General features: G+C 40.7%; 1 protein-coding gene across 3 annotated transcripts; it reads right to left on the bottom strand.

Annotated features, from left to right (window-relative positions):
* Positions 1-1,822: 1,822 nt before the first annotated feature.
* Positions 1,823-17,486, bottom strand: ldb3b (LIM domain binding 3b). Of its 3 annotated transcripts, XM_084937396.1 has the most exons (10): positions 17,289-17,486; positions 16,827-17,149; positions 13,470-13,621; positions 12,900-12,975; positions 9,184-9,206; positions 7,047-7,244; positions 6,382-6,405; positions 4,095-4,261; positions 3,897-3,933; positions 1,823-2,447 (listed from the first exon to the last, which is right to left on the bottom strand). In XM_084937396.1, exons 2-10 carry the CDS (start codon positions 16,920-16,922, stop codon positions 2,351-2,353), a joined length of 870 nt encoding a protein of 289 aa, XP_084793522.1. In that variant the 5' UTR covers positions 16,923-17,149; positions 17,289-17,486; the 3' UTR covers positions 1,823-2,350. The 3 variants fall into 3 exon arrangements, with proteins under 3 accessions (XP_084793522.1, XP_084793521.1, XP_084793523.1); XM_084937395.1 differs by lacking the exon at positions 17,289-17,486 and having other exon boundaries at positions 16,827-17,256; XM_084937397.1 differs by lacking the exons at positions 6,382-6,405; positions 17,289-17,486 and having other exon boundaries at positions 16,827-17,258.
* Positions 17,487-17,504: the final 18 nt, after the last annotated feature.

Raw genomic sequence — 17,504 nt, 5'->3', positions numbered from 1 at the left:
AGCTCCTTTTTTTTTTTCAAAAAAAAAACAGTTGTTTGATATTAAAATGTTGGCAAGTAGGAAAATAATTATATTCACTGTATAATACTAGATAAAGGAAGGGATGAAGCTAAAACACCGTGATCCATGAAGCGCTGTTTTGCTGTTGCAGAGGCAGAGGGCCCCTCCTTCAGGTCTTTGACTGCCCTCTGGTGTTCACAGCACTCATCGCATCGTGACGCAGCATTATGGCAGTGATGGGGGTTATTTAGACTTCAGCTGTTAAGTCATAAGATGTATGATCATCAGTCACTGATGCTGTTTGCAAATCTTTTGTAGCCAAGTCCAAGTCAACGTGCACGACTATGAACGATAAACTGTTTACCTGAAAAGAGCCTTGCTGGTAGCCCCCCTTCATGCAGTTCCCCTCTGCTCTGCAGACGTTTTCTTTCTAGAAACTGAATTTTTGGTTCTATATTTTAATATTTTTTGTTGTGGCCTCACTGGTCAAGTCCATGTTTGGTGTGTCAGTTTTCACCAGAAAGTGCAGAAACATTAGCTAGCTGGTTGGGGAGCGATTAGCAGAAAAACACAGCCAAATATCTTTGTCATGTGTTGGTGAAGAAACAGAACTAAACAAAGAGTTAATATTGTTAACCCCTGGATGCTAACTCACTGCCACAGTATACACTGCTAAAAAATTTGAAAGGGGGCTTTTTAGAGTACAGCATCCAGCCATTCAATCTGGTCAGTTAAGTAGCAGAGGGAGTTGTTTTTGCTGCTTTGGTATCAATGAAATTAAAAACATTTCAACAATGACACAACCCCGAAGACAGAAATGATTTTACAGATGGAGGTCACTGATATTTTTTCCCACCTCATGTTTCCTGTTTTTTCATTAGCTTTGCATTTGGCTGTTCTCGGTGTCACTACTGGAAGTATAAGGCAATAGCTGAACCCTACAGAGGTTGCACAACTACTCCAACTCCTCCAGGAGATGCAATTGCCAAAAGGTTTGTTGTGGGTATCAAGATGAAATCTCTGGACCCAATGTCAGACACTACGCTGGTGCAGTGGGTCCTGGGTTCCTCCTGGTGCACGACAATGCCCAGCCTCATGTGATGAGAGTATGCATGCATTTTACTAACCTAAATCCAAAAGAACAATAGAACGCCCTATATTTTGGTCCGTCTGACTCCCCCCCCAGGTTACACTAAACGCTGTCCAGGAGTTCAGTGAGGCTCTGGAAGGAGATACCCCAGGAAACCTGTCATCCCATTAGGAGCTTTCACTGTTATGCATGCATATAAGCACATGGGGGCCATACAAACTATTGAGCACCATTTTGAATTGATTATTAATTAATTAATTAATTAATTTTCTTTTCCACCAGAAATATGGTATCCTTTCTTTCCTAACATATTAACCAGTCGATGTCCGTATAGATATCCAGCAAGGTTTTTTTCCCATTGAGATCTGATATGTTTTCAGTGTTTTATTAATTTTTTTTGAGACGTGAAGTTTAATGGCGTTGCCTTAAAATAAAAACTGAAGATTGTGGCTCCACATGCTGCGTTCATATCTAAGGCTTTGTCAGCCCTGTTATCACAGCTGTGCCAGTGCCAGCGGTGCCACAAGCAAATAAACAATCATCTTATTATCCTGTCAAAAGCTGTTAGATGCTCTTTTGTTTTTTGTTTTGTTTTTATCCTGGTTTGCAACGTCAAAGACTGCTTCTGCTTTCCCATCAGGAACAGAAATGACAGGAAACTCGATTGATGAACGTCTCAATCATAGCACCACACCATGTTTCCAGCGGTTTACAGCAGTTCATTTAGCCGTATTGTTTTAAGAAAACATTTATTCACATTCATATCAGTGCATTTGTTTTTTTACATACTGTATTGGTGCATTTAGATACATCTCTATGTGTGCTGCCTCACAAACATGCACATAGTGTTAAAATTCATATGTTTGTTTACGTACTGGTGCATAAAAGAAACATAATTTCTGCATTTTCACTTGAATACTTCATTTTTGTACAATTTCCCTTTCACATAAGAGAGACAGAACCCAAACAAAAAGGAAACAAAGAAAGAAAAACCCAAATGCTAGATCAGGTTTTAGCAGCTGACAGATATATTTGACATTTAACATTTAGCATTCTTACACTAACATTTAGTATCTTTCATCAAACTAATCTGGGCTACAATACTATGTCACATTCCCGAGCAGTTTGCTCCTCCTCTTGCTCCTTATCTCTCTCCATAATTTATCTCTTTTTCCTCCTTTTGTCCATGTCGTCCTTTACATGTTCTCCTCCTCCCCCCTCTCTCTCTTTCTCTTTCCCTTTGTTTTCACCTTCTCCTCTTTATTCCTGGACATTAAGGATCTGTGCAGACAGTCCATGATGCCAGTTCTTCAGCTTGGCAAAGCGGGGCCCTTTGACCTCCGACTCAAACTTCTCTCTGATGGTAGGGAAAACAATACGTGTGTGTGGGGGGAAAGAAATTAAATAAATAAATAACACTTTTTAGTTTACGGTTAGGTGCATGCATATTTGGAGAGTGACACACTTCTTTATAATTTTTCATCTGTACATCATCAAAGTGTATTATAGAAGAAAAAGCCAGTTTTAAACATAGTGCACCACTTTTCCAAGTGGATTCCAGAGAACCGAGGAAAAAAGTATTTTTCTGTTTTTGGGATTTCCTGCCTCTTTGGAGGTAAAAGAGACCACCCAAACATGAGATATCACTGGAAATGCCAGAATGTCCTCTATTGAGCACATTGAGACTTAGTAGGGTCGCTCAAATAAGTCAAAGGATACAGATTAAAAACAAACGTCCATTACAGAGGACAAAAATGAATAGGCTGGGTCTCAGCAGGATATTGTTTCGATCACTGCCAGGTTTCCATGCTATCAAACTCAATGGCAACATCCTTGCTCTAGTCCAATCATCTTCTTGCCCACTTTCTCTGAGCCAATCAGCCTGCACTCTGCCCCACTCTTGTCACTCAGAGCTTCATTTAAACACCGGTGATGATGAAGATGAAGATGGAGGCTTAGACTCCAGGGGGTCCTATCCTAATTCCTATCACTGGGAGTCATCAGAGTCTAATCGTCAAATAGATTCATTGTATTCTGTATCTCGGTATCTCTCCTTTCTGAAATAAACTGATGATAGTAAAGTGTTTCTTTGGAGGTTGTCAAAAAACAACTCTCAAGACGTACAAGATTAACTTGCACAAGAATGATGGAAGGAGAAGAGTATGAAGAAGGAAAAGAGCAAGTCATGATCTAAAGCATACCAGCATACTGAAGCATGGGCGTATATAGCTGCCAGCCAGTGGAGCTGGTTTACTAGTATTTATTGCTGATACGTTCCTAATAGAAGCAGCTGAGCTCTCTGCTCAGATTCAACCAAGTGCTGCAAAACTAATCTAACAGTGCAAATGAATAATTAGCTGAGGCAAAATTCAAAATATGATGTTCTGGTGTCAAAATAGGTTATTAGATATAAAAGTTAAGTCAAAGAGACCCATAAAGCAGAAGGAAAGCTGGCTGCAGTAAAGGCCTGGCAGAGCAGGGATTCAAGCAGGGATCCAAGCATTAGAAACAATCCTTCCATTAAAAGTTATGTTGGTTTGTCCAGTTACTTTTGAGCATATGAAAGTGGGTTGCTATGTATAAAAAAGGCTGCAATAAACAGTTAATGCAATACTTTTCTTAAACCCTTTTAATTAAAGCTGAAGTATCCACTTCAGTTCAGCTTAGCTTTCTATGTATTTTTCTTTAAGACAAGGTAGCTGATGCCAGTTGATGTAATTTTTCAGTTTTGCTAAAGTATCTGAACCTCTCTAATGTCTCCAACTGTCAGTAGACTGGTCACGCACCATTAAAAGACCACTCTTACCTTGACTTCTGCAGGGCTTCCTCATCTGGGTCTTGCACTGCATTGACAGACATAAACAAGAGCATTTAGTAAGATCTCTCAATGAGATGATAACTAATTGAGGATTAGGAAGGAGAAGTATCGGGCACATTCAGGGAGAGGGTATGAAATCATAAAGGATGAAAGGACAAGAAGATAAGGTGGAGTCAGTGTACTGACGGAATTCGGTGCCAGTGATGTGGGCCAGGATCCTGAAGCTTTTAGACTGCAGGTTTGCAGCGCGGCGAGCCCAGTCAGTCATGTCCAGGGGCTCTCCTGGCCTGATCACTGCCTGGTACACTGGAGATGCACAATCTACCACAGGCTCCTTGATGGGCAGAACACCACTGCAGGACAAAGAGTTCAGTTAGACGTCATTGGAACAATGATGGATGTTAAGGCCCAACCTTTACAAGCTGAAACCAGATCATGTATTAAGTGCCCATGATACACTACCACCTAATGATATTAGAGTAGTCGAATATTTGTACACCAAAAACAAATATTGGAACAAAAAGTAAAATTGCCTAAAGCATCACTCTTTTAATTCAGTGTTGTGAAGAATTATTTGCATCCTTCCTAATTTCTTAGTTTTTACATTTAGTTTTGACATATTTCAAATTATCAAACAAATTTCAATACTAGACAAAACCCAGATAAATACAAAATACAGTTATATATCCAAACCTACCAGGCCCTGTGTGAAAAACGAATTGCCCCTTGTTAAATCATCAATTAGTGGTAAAGTTGTGAAACTTTTGCCTGCCAAACTTACTACAAGAGTGAATGATGACTCATCCAAGGGGTCATAGAAGAACCCAGAACAACATCTAAAGAACTGCAGGCCTCACGTGTCACAGTTCAGGTCAGTATTCATGGTTCAACAACAAAAAAAACAGAGACTGGAAAAAAATGGCATCCATGGGAGACTTCCAAGGAGAAAATAACAGGTGACAAAAAAGAACACAAAAGCTTTCTGCATATTTGTTAAAAAACATCTTAATGATGCCCAAGACATTTGGGAAAACAATATATGGTCTGATGAGACGAAACGTAAAGATTTTGCAAGATTTAAGTTCCGTTACAGCATTTCATAAAAAGAAAATCATGTCAACAGTCAAGCACAGTGGTGGTAGTGTGATGGTCTGGGGCTGATTTGCTGCTTCAGGACTTGGACGACTTGCTGCAACTGATGGAACCATGAACTCTGTTCTCTATGAAAAATCCTAAAGGAGAATATCTGGCCGTCAATTTGGACCCTGAAGCTCAAATTCACTTGGGCTCCAGCAGAACAATGATCCGAAAAACACCAGCAAGTCCACCTCTGAATGGCACAAAAACCCCAAATGGGTTGCGGTGGCCTGAAATACTTTGGCATGATGTTAAACAGGCTATTCCTGCTAAAAAAAAAAAAAAAAAAAAGTCAAAACAATTCTTCAAAGAAGAAGAAGCTAAAATTTATGAGAGCCACAGTGATGTGAAAGTTATCAAAAAAAAACTTGATTGCAGTTCTTTCTGCCAGGGGTTTTGCATCATTTCATGTTATCTTTGTCTAGCATTAAAATTTCTTTGATTATCTATTGATTATGTTAGTCTGACAAATATGAAAAAAACTAAGATATCTGGAAGGGGGCAAAGACTTTTTCACGGCACTGTATGTATATTTGTATGTGTCTATAATTCTTTGCATTTTAGGAGTTCTTTAAAGTCTCTAATCTCAGTGTGTAACAGACCTGAAACTGGAAAGACCTGCTGAAATCTGCAGTATTTAAAACATGCACTTCACTGCACTACAAACCCACTGAAATCCTACTCAGATGCTGTTTAGGTTAAAATATTGAATTGTATACAATCATGGGCATTTATTACATTAAGGTTAATTATTACATTTTTATAGTTTATGTGTTAATCCATCATATTCAATTCTGTTCTGTTTATCTATAGTTTTACCTTAAGTGCCTGTATTTACTGTCATGTAGTCTTCATGACAGTAAATACTCAAGAACATGTACACAGCAGTTAGTAAGTGATTCAGTGCGGGTCCGGGCAGTAGATGTTTTAAAAACCTGTGATACTCAGAACATTCCCATGCCATAAAACTGCATTAGATGAAATCCCATCAGGTTCCCGAAGCTGTGATGATACTGGCTCCTTTTTTCAGAGTATGACTCTAAACTCGAGTTGCACTCTCACACTAAGGCCAAAGTACCCATGGGTACTTCCTCACACATAACCATGACAACCTCATGGTTAGTGTGCATCAAACACTTTGATGTGATGTTTCAGACAAACACGTAAAAACATAAATTCTGTATACAGGAGGCTGGAGGATTTTCAGACATTTTTCAGTCGGGCATTAGTTTATGAGACACATGGCACAATGCGCAAGCTATTATGAAGTTGTGAGACGAGAGGAGACGCACGGATGAGGAGAGGCGAGACGGAAAAGCAGCTCTGCTGTACTTACGCCAAGGGGGAGCCTGCCTCTTCACTTCATGTCACAACCAGGAAGGAAGGATGGGGAGGGATGGGTGGAGGACAGCGCGGGTGTGGTTGGTTGGTTGGATGGAATGAGCAGAGGAAAGTGGGTGAAGGCACGGAGGAGTACTCGGCACGGACACAGACAACAAGGAAAAGCCCGGGCATACACTACACTACTATAGACACCCTATTTGTAGCAGCGTAGGCTTAACGTATGCTCAGAAGCTCCACCTTATTTGGAGCTTTTCAGGCAAAAGTTAAAAGGTCAGTTTCATCAACCACTGCTGTTTTATCAGACACACTGGCATCTCATAGTGGCAGTGATGCTGTGACCTACTGCGTTATGGCAACAGTAAGATGGGATTCTCATTCATAACTCACAAGTTGACTTGCAAACTACCCTTTGGTGTGTCATTTACACACAGAGGCATATTTTAAACCAATCTGACAATCAAAGTAGATTTTAGTGCCTTAATATAACCAGCAAGTGAAGATTAAGTGAATAATATGGGGTTTTTTGTCATTTGAGTAACTGACCCTTTAATTTCTAAACACGTGGCTTTGTTCAGTCAGTGTGATGTCATCAAATGGTGAGTGCAAAAGAGGTATAAAACACCTGGGGGTGGGATTGGTTTAGTTGTGTGTCCTCACCTGTCGTGTCCCTTTGCCTGTGACTGCCCTGCGATAGCGTCCATGATGGCGTCCTGTGAGTACATGCTGATTGGTGTGTTGTACTGAGCGTGAACGATAGTGGCCTTTCCTCCTGGACCCTTCACTTCAATGGGCTTGTGGGTGGACAGGGCTGAGTCTTTCAAAGCAATGGGGTTGAAGCTGGGGGTGTACTCCACACTGTCAGAGCAGGTGGAAGGAGTGAAAGGTCAGTGGGTAAAAGAAGAAGGTTTCAGGTGTGGGGTGAAGGGTTTAAACATGAGGCGTTAGCAGACGGGGATCGGAGAGAGGAACATGAGGGGAACGAAAAGGCAAGGTCAAGGTGTAGTCATGCAATCGGCAGAAAGGGGGGGCTGTTGTACCGCTGTAGTGGTTAGCAAATATACACCACTCTGTACTGTAGCTGTGTCCCAGCTCCAAAACATGGAAAAATGTGTGATTCCAGACTGGATTCGAGCCCCAGACCTTCTTGCTGTGGGGAAGCAGTGCTAACCACTGCACCACCATGCCACATATGTTGACTTACACCATCAAAGTTTGAGATTGTCTACAAACATCACTTGAAAAGTTCACAATTTATTAACAGTATTTAAGTGCCCATAGACATAGAGACAACATGACAGCTCTTTCACTTTTAATGCTGAAGCCACAATGAAGTATATTTTAAAATAATCTAGTTGACACGGGGAGCATTGCATCCTGCTGTCACTGTTTGGAAGGGAGATTAGCTGCTGCATATGTCATATGCTAACTTCTTACAGTGCAATCCAGCTGAAGTCAGAATTTCTGAGTTCAGAAAAGGAACTTTCACCTGGAGCTCTGCCTTAAAATCGGATTTCCAACTTGGAAAGTTGGAGCAACCCCACCATCTCGACTGAAACTATTCTAGATGGCAGCAGCGAATGTAAACAGTAAAACTTTTCATCTGTATTGTTGCATATTTGTGACTTGCTAAATAAGCCACAGACAGATCACTGACCGGGCTCTATCGATTATGGGCTGCGGTGGCTTTTAAGTGCTTGTCACACATGACAGGCTTTACCTAAGGAGCAAAAAAAAAAAAAAAAGTTTTTCTTGATTTTCCAAGTTGAAAACGTTGTTCCAAGCTACAACACCCAACTTTAGAGGGAAACTAAACACAGCATTATTCGTGTACTATGTGTGGCAAATGTTCAGATCCTACTGGATAAATATTTAATACCAGTGAATTAATATTTCTAATATTTGTGGAATTGGGACACAGCATGTCAACAGAAACTAAAAGGTCTTTGACATTATCACTTGAACATTTCTAAACTCTCAGCTTTTACTTGACAAACAAACAAGTCCAAAGAAAACCAAACATGCTAATGTTTCAGACACCCAGCAGGCCAAACTGACAGGTCATTACTGGCATGTTTAAAATGATGCACTCAGTTATACTGATATAGACATAGTACTGCAAATACATAACATATCTGTTATGAATTTCACACACAGTAAAACTGATTAAAAGGACCAGCAGAAGTGGAAATGCAGGTAAATGTCTCAGTACATTATGAGTTCAGTGCTGATGTTTGAATGCCGGCTGCCTTAACCAATTTCCTTTGGGATCAATAAACTTAATGAAATGAAATGAAAATGAAATAATTATTTATGGGAGAAATAAAAATGTGTCAGCGCTAAAATTTACTGGCTGTTTTGGTTTCTTTGTCTCAAAATGTAAGTAACGTTGGAACTGGTCTCTTGGCTACAATGTAATCTTGGCAGGTATGTTACATTTTTATGATAAAGTAAATGGCAACAGAGCTGTCAGATAAACAAAGTGAAGAATGATGCACAGTCATCTCTTGTGACATGGAGAAAAGTAGAGATTCTGGCCAAAGTCACCAAAGTAATGTGGTAGTCTGCCATTTTCCACTTCTGGGGACCAGATGATTTTAACATGACTTGAATTTTTAGCTTGTGAACGCCACGCTCAGTGCAGCCCAACAGCTACAAGGAAGCTTTAGTTCAACCACAAACACACAAATCCCACAACTTCACACCAAAGTTACGAGTGGATGATCGAAAATTGCTAATACTGCTGCGCTTCACTTCATGCACATGAAATGCTGTAAAAATAAATTAAGGTACTGACTTTGCAGCTGTGTTTGCAATAACCTGAAACACACCAGAGGAACCGACACACAAAGAGAGACAAATAGACAAAAAGAGGGAATGTGGTGAATCACTACAGGTATCTTTTGTGGATAACAATAGCCCTATGTGCGTTGCAGGAAACCATCCGGCTACAGTGCTCATGTGTAATCCCATGTACTGGTCAGAATAGCAGCCTTTTTTCCATCACTGGGATATTTCCCTTCTACCCCTGAAACCTCAGGAGTGACTGACAGGAGCAGAAGTGTTTCAGTCACATGACACAGGACGGCAGGGATGTAGACACATTTAGCGCAGAACAGACAAAAATATACACAACTACACAAAACAGAACGCAAACCACCCGCTCAACTTATGTCAGAACAGCAGACATTACAGATAGATGAACACAGGCTGGCACAGACAAGTTACTGCAGATGCTTCTTATTTCTAACCCTGCATATGGAAATATTTATGTTGGTTTCACTTTAGCTTTTGGCAAGAATCTGTCTCATGTATAAAAGGTTACACTCTGGGCTCTTAAAACCTGCTAAAACAGGAGTTTGTAAAGTTTCACATAAATTCACCTTCATAAATCTGCATCAGATCTTCACATTTCAGTCTTATTCTCAGGGTTACTTGGAACAAATGGTGGTTTTCAGTGTTATTTAATTTTAATATGGGCACAAGACAAGGCTAATGATATGGCAATAGTTCAGTCTGTCCATCTATCCATGCATCTAGCTTATTAACCGCTAATAAACTCAGAGTAGCAGAGGAGACTGGGGCCTATCCCAGACACAGTTATATAGTTTTATTAAATTTTCACCTACTGCAGAGGTCACAGTTTGAATGTGCTTTGAGTTTGTGAGTATTTGTGAGTTCTGTTGCTGTTTTCAAAATAAACTGAGAGGAAAAACAGAGTGCCTGATAGTTTTAATGAGCTACACATAGTGCAGCATAACCAATATCGTGTGAGATTTTAAGCCCGAATGATTTCAATCTTCAGAGAGACTGACTTCCTCTTATGCGAGGAATCACTGCCAACTTCATATTGTCAGTGTAAATGTGTTCAATTCCACGCTGCCACAGTGGTGAGACACATAAATGTTTGTCTCTACAGTACATGGATGTGTTCAGGGTACAGTAAAGTGAAACATATCACATATGGGGCATCTCCCTATAGACGGGGGTGTCCTTTCTCAGGTTTGGCCTTCAGGGGATTCAGGATGATGGTGTGTAACCAGAGCGGAACATTCCATAACTGCGTACAACAGCTGCTCGTCCTCTCCGAGTGTGTGTGTGTGTCTGTGTCCGCATGTGCTCAGTGAGGTGGGGCTGCTGGCATGACGCTGCCGTCATCGTCCTGTGCTCTGCATGGAGCACGTTTTTCTGACACCTGACTTCCCATCGGCTGTTACTGTAAGGGCTCAGCAGAGGGGAAACAGATTAGGGGGAGACTGATACCTGGCTGCGATATGTCAGAGGCCAAACACGTTACACCCTTAATTAAACTCTACAAGTATTCCATGACTGAGACTTCACGCAAACACATGCCATCCTTCTGAGAAGAGACCGCTCAACAGCGGCCATAATTCAACTCCCACCAGACTCCAGGTATGGGAACTTCCAGATCAAATATGCAACATGAATATGACTTTACGGACACCAAAAAAGAAGAAGAAGAAAGAAATGGAGCCAACCTGAGCTTTGTTAGGTGGAAATATAAGTTGAAGAAAGTGCTGTTTTTCTGGTATCTGTTTAGGAAGTATATATAAGAATGTGCAGAATGTGCTATATTATGTTTTGTCCAAAAAATATATTATGTAGCCCAATAATGCATTGTGAACATAGAAGAAAAATTATTACTATAGTGGCATTTTCCCTCGATGTTGGAGCTAATTTTGAGTCAATCCCTTGGTTTTCTGTGGAGCTGAAAATCACCCTGTATAAGGACGTCTTTCATTACATGAATATCAACTCTAAAATTTACTATAGTGGGGCCCTACAGTTATATTCTCAAAACTGATAAATTTAGAAAGAGAAAAGCACAATGCTGCAATAAATGGCCACTATTACACTAAATAATTCAGTGATAACAGCACAATACAGCAGAAAGGATTAGTCAGTTACAGGTTATTAAATATGTGATCCACTGAAAAACATTGTTGCTATTTTAGGGGTGAAAAAACAAAACAGTTTTACAAATTCTGACTTTAATTTTTAATGAATGTTTCTTCATTTTTCCCTTAGAATTATTTTCTATTAAGCAAAATAAATGTTATTGGTTAGTTTTCTGAATCTAAACACACAGATAGCCAGAAGGCAAAAACAAAGATAAAAAAGCAACAAAAACCAACACAATTAATACCTAATTATTTAGATCTATTGAATAAAAAAAAAACCAGAATCTGACACCTTTTGTTTTTTGGTTTTTTGAATGAGCTCAGAGAACCGTAAGTCAGCACCTGTACAGCAGGTTTGTTTTTGCTATAATTGCAGAGCTTTTACCTTCACATCAGCGACACTCACAAAAACAGCATGTCTCTGCTTCAAACAAGAATAAAACCTTTGTTGTGGGCTTTGCATTCCCATGTGTGCAGTAAGAGGGATGCATTTCCCGGATGATAAAAGCTTCAAAACAACAACTTGGGGAGCCAAAACAGCAAAAAGACTTCTTTGGTGATGATGTTGCTGATCATTGTTGCATCATTTCACTGGCTTTATGTTTTCATCTTGAAAAGTCAGTTTTTGTTCTGAGATATTTAAATGTAGTACTGAGATTATGTGACCTTTAGTAAAGAGGCTCCAAATATCCTTAAATGATCCTGCGCTCCTCCCGTTCTGTTACCTGGATGCAGGCCAGGTGCATTTGTATGCACGCTCCTAAAATAGTGCCACGTGTGAGAGGTTATGCGTACTGGAATAGCAGTGGAAAGTTCTGAGTACATTTTCTGTTAATCTTTGGTTAAATGAGGGAGGTGTGGCTTCATTCCTTGGGTGAGCTCTGTTTGGCTCTCCCCCCAGATTAGTTATCTTCTTCTCTCCGTATTATTTAACCGGTGGTTAAAGTGTGCTAACCTACCCCAGCGATGAAACTCTTCTGGCCGATGCTGATCCCTCGCCTATTTTGCCCTGCATATCAATCATTTCTCTGAGAGTTTCGGGGGAGTAAAGGCCTATTGGGGAATTGTACTGCCCCCGTTGGCTTGGTGGAGATCTTGAAGCTGGGAAGAGATTTCTTTTGCAGGGTTTTTTGTCCAGGAGGATTCCACAAGACTCTTGATCCTTCTTTTGAACTTCTCCTGCAAAATGTTCCTCTTGTAATGCCTTAAAAATGGGAGAATGTCAAGATAGATGGATATATAGAGATGGAAAATGAATCTTTTAAATTAAACCAAAGCTAGCAGCTTGTTTAGCAGTTATTCTGTTGGTGTTTTGTTTTTCTTTTGCTGACCTCTGACCTCCCTGTAGTGATTCCCCTTCAGTTGCACTGTGAATATTTTACACTAGAGGGCAGCAGGTCACTGCCTGATGGCACCATTATAAAATAGTTAATCATATTCTTACAAACACGTATAAGACGAGGATACGGAACACATATGAAAAAAACATTTACCAACACACAGGATTTAACAGACAACATATATGATATTCAGTAGGTCTGCGTGTGTCATTTGGGTATGTTTTTTTATGATAGAGCGGCTGTGTTTATACCTTCTGGTGAGGGATGACTGGCATAGGTGAATCCATCCTTGGAGTTGCCGTGGGAACTGGGGCCGGGCGTCTTGATCTGTAGATTATACAGCAAAAAAATAAAAAATTCTGTTCAGGGAGAAAATGTCAGATGTGTTTTCCTCATGTCACTTTTTTGGTGTTAGAGCTGCAGAATCAGCCAGTTTTTCATTTGCATAACTAGAAGTTGGAAAAATCTCATGTGCTCACCTTTAGTCTAAATGGAAACTGTGTAGGCGGATTGAAGAGACTCTCATAAAATTTAAGAGACTCATAAAACACACTCAGTTCAATGATTTGAACTGAGTGTGTACATAGAGGGATTTCGCAGAATCACAGCTAGTTACAGAGCCAATCCCGGATCTGTTAGTTTACTCAAGTGTGAAGTGGAACCCTAATTTTCTGAAGTATCACTTTCATCACTTTGTCCTCCTCCTTAAACGCCCAAATTGACAAGGCAAATCCAACTCAAGTACCTTAAAAGTTTCTTCTTCATCATCTACTTTAGTTTGTGGGGGTGGGTGTTAAGATATAAGTGTGCTGCTTGTTTACTTCTGCATTGAGAGGGTGAGTTTGGTGGTGGCAGACTTGATCTTGTTCTGGGCCTCCAGGTGCGTCATCCCCTCGGTGCTGACCCCATCAATAGCTGAGATGATGTCACCCTGGGTCAAGCTGCCTCCCGCTGCCTTGCTGCCCGGAGTTATCTAAGGAAAGGGTCAGCAGAGCAGGTCACGCTAGAGCCACTGATACACCTTCCTCAGAAAACTGACAAACATATGCAGTTACACTTAGTACAAATTGACCTGCATTTAAGAAAGTTACAAACACAAGATACGATTCAAACAGTTTGTTCATCTGCCTGCTAATGTTGGCCTTAAACCGCCCAGCTGACGTGTTACTTCCGCTTCCACTGTAGCTGCTCTTTTCACTCAGTTATTAATGCTGTGTGTGTGTAGCGGCACAGTAAATAAGCCTTAAAGTTAGTGGAGAGAAAAGCCGATGAAGCAAACTAAAGTAATCCTTCAGCTCTGGAGATGAGTTATGTTAACTGACAGAGCGTAACCAACTGTTATCTACGAGTCTAATGAGTGTCAACAGCAGAGAAAAAACACTGAAATAAAAGCAGCCACATTTCAGAGCCACAAAGTGTGCAGAATACTTTTATTCCTGACACTGAACTTATTTCATTGACATGTCTCATGTCGGTTAGAGAACACAGAACAAGAGAGAAAGAGAAGAGGGTCCTTAACAGAGGGATGGGAAGATTTTCTTGAATTTGAATGACAAGAAAAAAGATTTTATTCTTCAGATTATGTAAAGCATTACATCACTTTTCTTTGTCACTTTCAGTTATCCTTCATGTATGACCTTCAACTCAGTATTCCTACTTCTAGCTGTGCAACAAAGCCTCGTTTTAGCTGTTAAACTACACAGAGAGGAGGTTTAAGTGAGCTCAGCGGTCTGGGTTATACAGTATTGGGTCTAGGCTTACAGGCAACTCGTTAAAGAGTTAAAAATAAGCAATGCTCCTGATGCCAGTGATTGACCCCTGTGAGCCCCCTCTCTATCTCTCAAACACACACACTGACACACACACACACACACACAGACACACACCTGCTACTGACATTCATGCAAAACTTCCTTGATTGTTCCTTTTTTCTGTATATTTTAATCATAACCTCTACAAACTCACTACAAAGCAATTTTTCCCCCAAGATTTGATCACATTATCATTGGTCTGCTGTGTCTTTTCAGACTGTCGTCATGTCTTTATTTCCTCTTTACGTCTGCTTTTTCTGCTTTAGTGTTTCCATTTCAGTCTTTGTGTGTGCGTGTGTGCAAGAGGCCAGAAAAGCAAGGTGAAGGAGAAGTAATATTTCTGCTGCCTCAGTTCAGCGAAGCGCACGACACCACCGAAACAATTCATCACGCATGTTTTCCTTAGATATAACACGTTCATCCTTCAAAATAAGAGTCTTTAAAATGAACGATGAATAATTCATGTGGAAAAAAATGTTACTTGCATGTTTTATACAGCATGCCAGACTGCACCGAATCAATTAGTTGGACAAATATTAGGCATAATGTTGCTATTGTTAGGTTATTTTTTCCACATGCGCTAACGAGAGATGCTTTCACGGTGAGAGATGTTTTCATTCCTTTAGAAATATTTCAGTCTCAAGAGAGCATGCACATAGACCAGAGTGGTGTGGGTGAAACTCTGAGAGAGTCAAGTTTTTAAAACAATTTCAGCTATGACAAGCACAATGAGAACATTTTAACATCAGTATATTTAATTAATAACAATAGATATATAAATAAATATCACTTTTAGTGGCAAGTGCTTTGGCTTGGATAACAAGAAGTAAGGAATCCAATGTCTTCATTCCTCTTTCCTTTTATTAGTTCTTGGCAAAAGTCCGAAATCCAAACCTCTGCAGTGTTACGTCAAACTGTAATGTCACCCTGAGCTGACATGTCAAGCTGCAGTGTTTTATGTTAACTTGTCAGGACCAATCACAGGTAACCTGAACAAATCCAAGGATACAATCTTACCCTGGACACAGATCAAATCTCCCCTCGCCTGCCTAAGACGGGGATCAGAAGACAATGAAGTAACAGATGTCTGGATCAATATAACAGAGCCTGATTGCCAGCTGAGCATCAATCAGGCCTGAGGAATGAAGGGCTCGAGGTGGGAGGCGAGCAGAGATTACTCTCAGGCAAGCATCCACCTCATTCCTACTTTTCTCTGTTATTTCCTAAATCGACCCCCTGCCCATCTGTTTCTCCACAGGAGCAGCTCCAAACGAGGAAACTGAAACTGACCACGAGAAAGCTTACTAAAGGTAACACAAGCTGCCGTTAGCTTCCTCGCAATGCTCGCTGCTTTCCTGTCCCATTCCCAACCATCCATCCACCTCTAATGCTATTTAAAGGGAATGCTGTAAATACACCCCCAGTGGTGCCTGCCAGAGAATGAGAAAGGGAGAAAGTCTCTCTGCTGAACACTAAGTGGTTATTAGTCTTTCCTTCCTTTTAACTTGGATTTTAGATTTTGCTTTGTTTTTTTAAGAAAATTATGCTTGTTATAAGTTCTTATAAAACTTTTTTAACTTTTATTTTAAATAATTTAGTAACAGTTTTGACAGTTAAAATAATCAAATCAGTATCAATAACTTCAATAGTCACTTGCTTAACTAATGACTTGGATGAGGAAAAAAGTGATTAATCAAGATGAAATGTAGGCATTCTTGAAAATTAGCCGAAGTGTGCCAGCAGCACTCAGTGTTAAGTCAGGCAGCAGTGAAACTATTCCCATCTTTCCACTGCTGCTGTTCTCGAAGTCTCCATGGAGGTTACATCGGAGGCTCCCTGCCATCACCGCTTACAGCAACATTACATAATCAAAGCACACACACAAACCACACCTGCTCACACAGATATACAGTATGCGCATACACAAACACAAGCTCGATGTCAAATATAGTCAGAGCAGGAAAAAATAATCTAATCTGTGCTGCGTAACAAAAGGTTTTTAGGGTTTTTAGGTTACATTTAAGGGTTTAAGGGCACTTTATTAAACAGTTGAAGAATGTGCTGTGTGATTGGTTTTCTGCTGACACAACAACAAATAAATAAAATGATGCAAAAGGTTACAGAGGTTTTGTTTGAGGGTGTTAATCAATTGCTTACAGTATTGCGAACTGTGTATTTTGTGTTTTATCACCACTGAATTATTCAATTTGCTCTAAGCCAGCCAATCAGTGCACACAGTCTGAGATGTCTGAAGAAGTTTTGGTTTCCCTTTCGAAGCTAATTAGAGGCTGTCTCGTTAGTGTCACATTTCTCATTACTTTCTTTTTATGTTGCACAACAAATCTGTGAGGGTCGCTCTGTCCTTACCCTGGAGATGGTGAGGGGCATGTTGAAGTCTTTTCCTCCCTGTAGTCTGAAGCCCCACGGAGCAGGGCCATTCAGAGTCACTGTGTATGTACTCATCTTCGGCTAAATGTCAACGCTCCTCCTGCAAACAACTCCTGCTGGCTGCGCGGTTTCCCCTCCTGTGTGCTGTGCCCTTGTTCTCCGTCCTACCCCTGCTATCCTTTTGTCCCGCTCGGTGCCTCGGTGGTTGCTCTTACCTCCGTTGGCCCTGGCTTCACAACCCTTCTGCTCCCAGCTCTCAGGACAAACACCCTGGGGTGGGTGGGTCAGGTGCTGTGGAACCACTGAGATACACAAATGGAGACACACACACACGCATACGTTTGTGCACACAGACACACACGTGCAGATAGGTACACACACAGAAGAGAGTGCAGAGTCGGGCTGAGCTACTGCAGAAAACAGTAAAGTCTGACTTCTTACCCCGAAATCAAAAACTATCAACAACACTCAAATGCAAAGTGGCAAAAATGAACATTTAAATTAGTATTAATGTGGAGAAGAGTTTCTTGCCTGTAGGGTTGCTGAGGGTGAGGGACAGACAGCCTAAGAATAGCTGAGAGAGCCAGAGACACAGGGGCCCTGGCCCGTATAAGGCCTGTAACACGAAGCCCCAGAATGCTTCACTGCCAATTCATA

The sequence above is a fragment of the Perissodus microlepis genome, chromosome 8, assembly GCF_051167445.1.
Source record: "Perissodus microlepis isolate ML-2025 ecotype Zambia chromosome 8, ASM5116744v1, whole genome shotgun sequence".
Lineage (NCBI taxonomy): Eukaryota > Metazoa > Chordata > Actinopteri > Cichliformes > Cichlidae > Perissodus > Perissodus microlepis.
The sequence above is the reverse complement of the archived record's forward strand: the minus strand, read 5'-3'. Positions and strand labels throughout refer to the sequence as shown.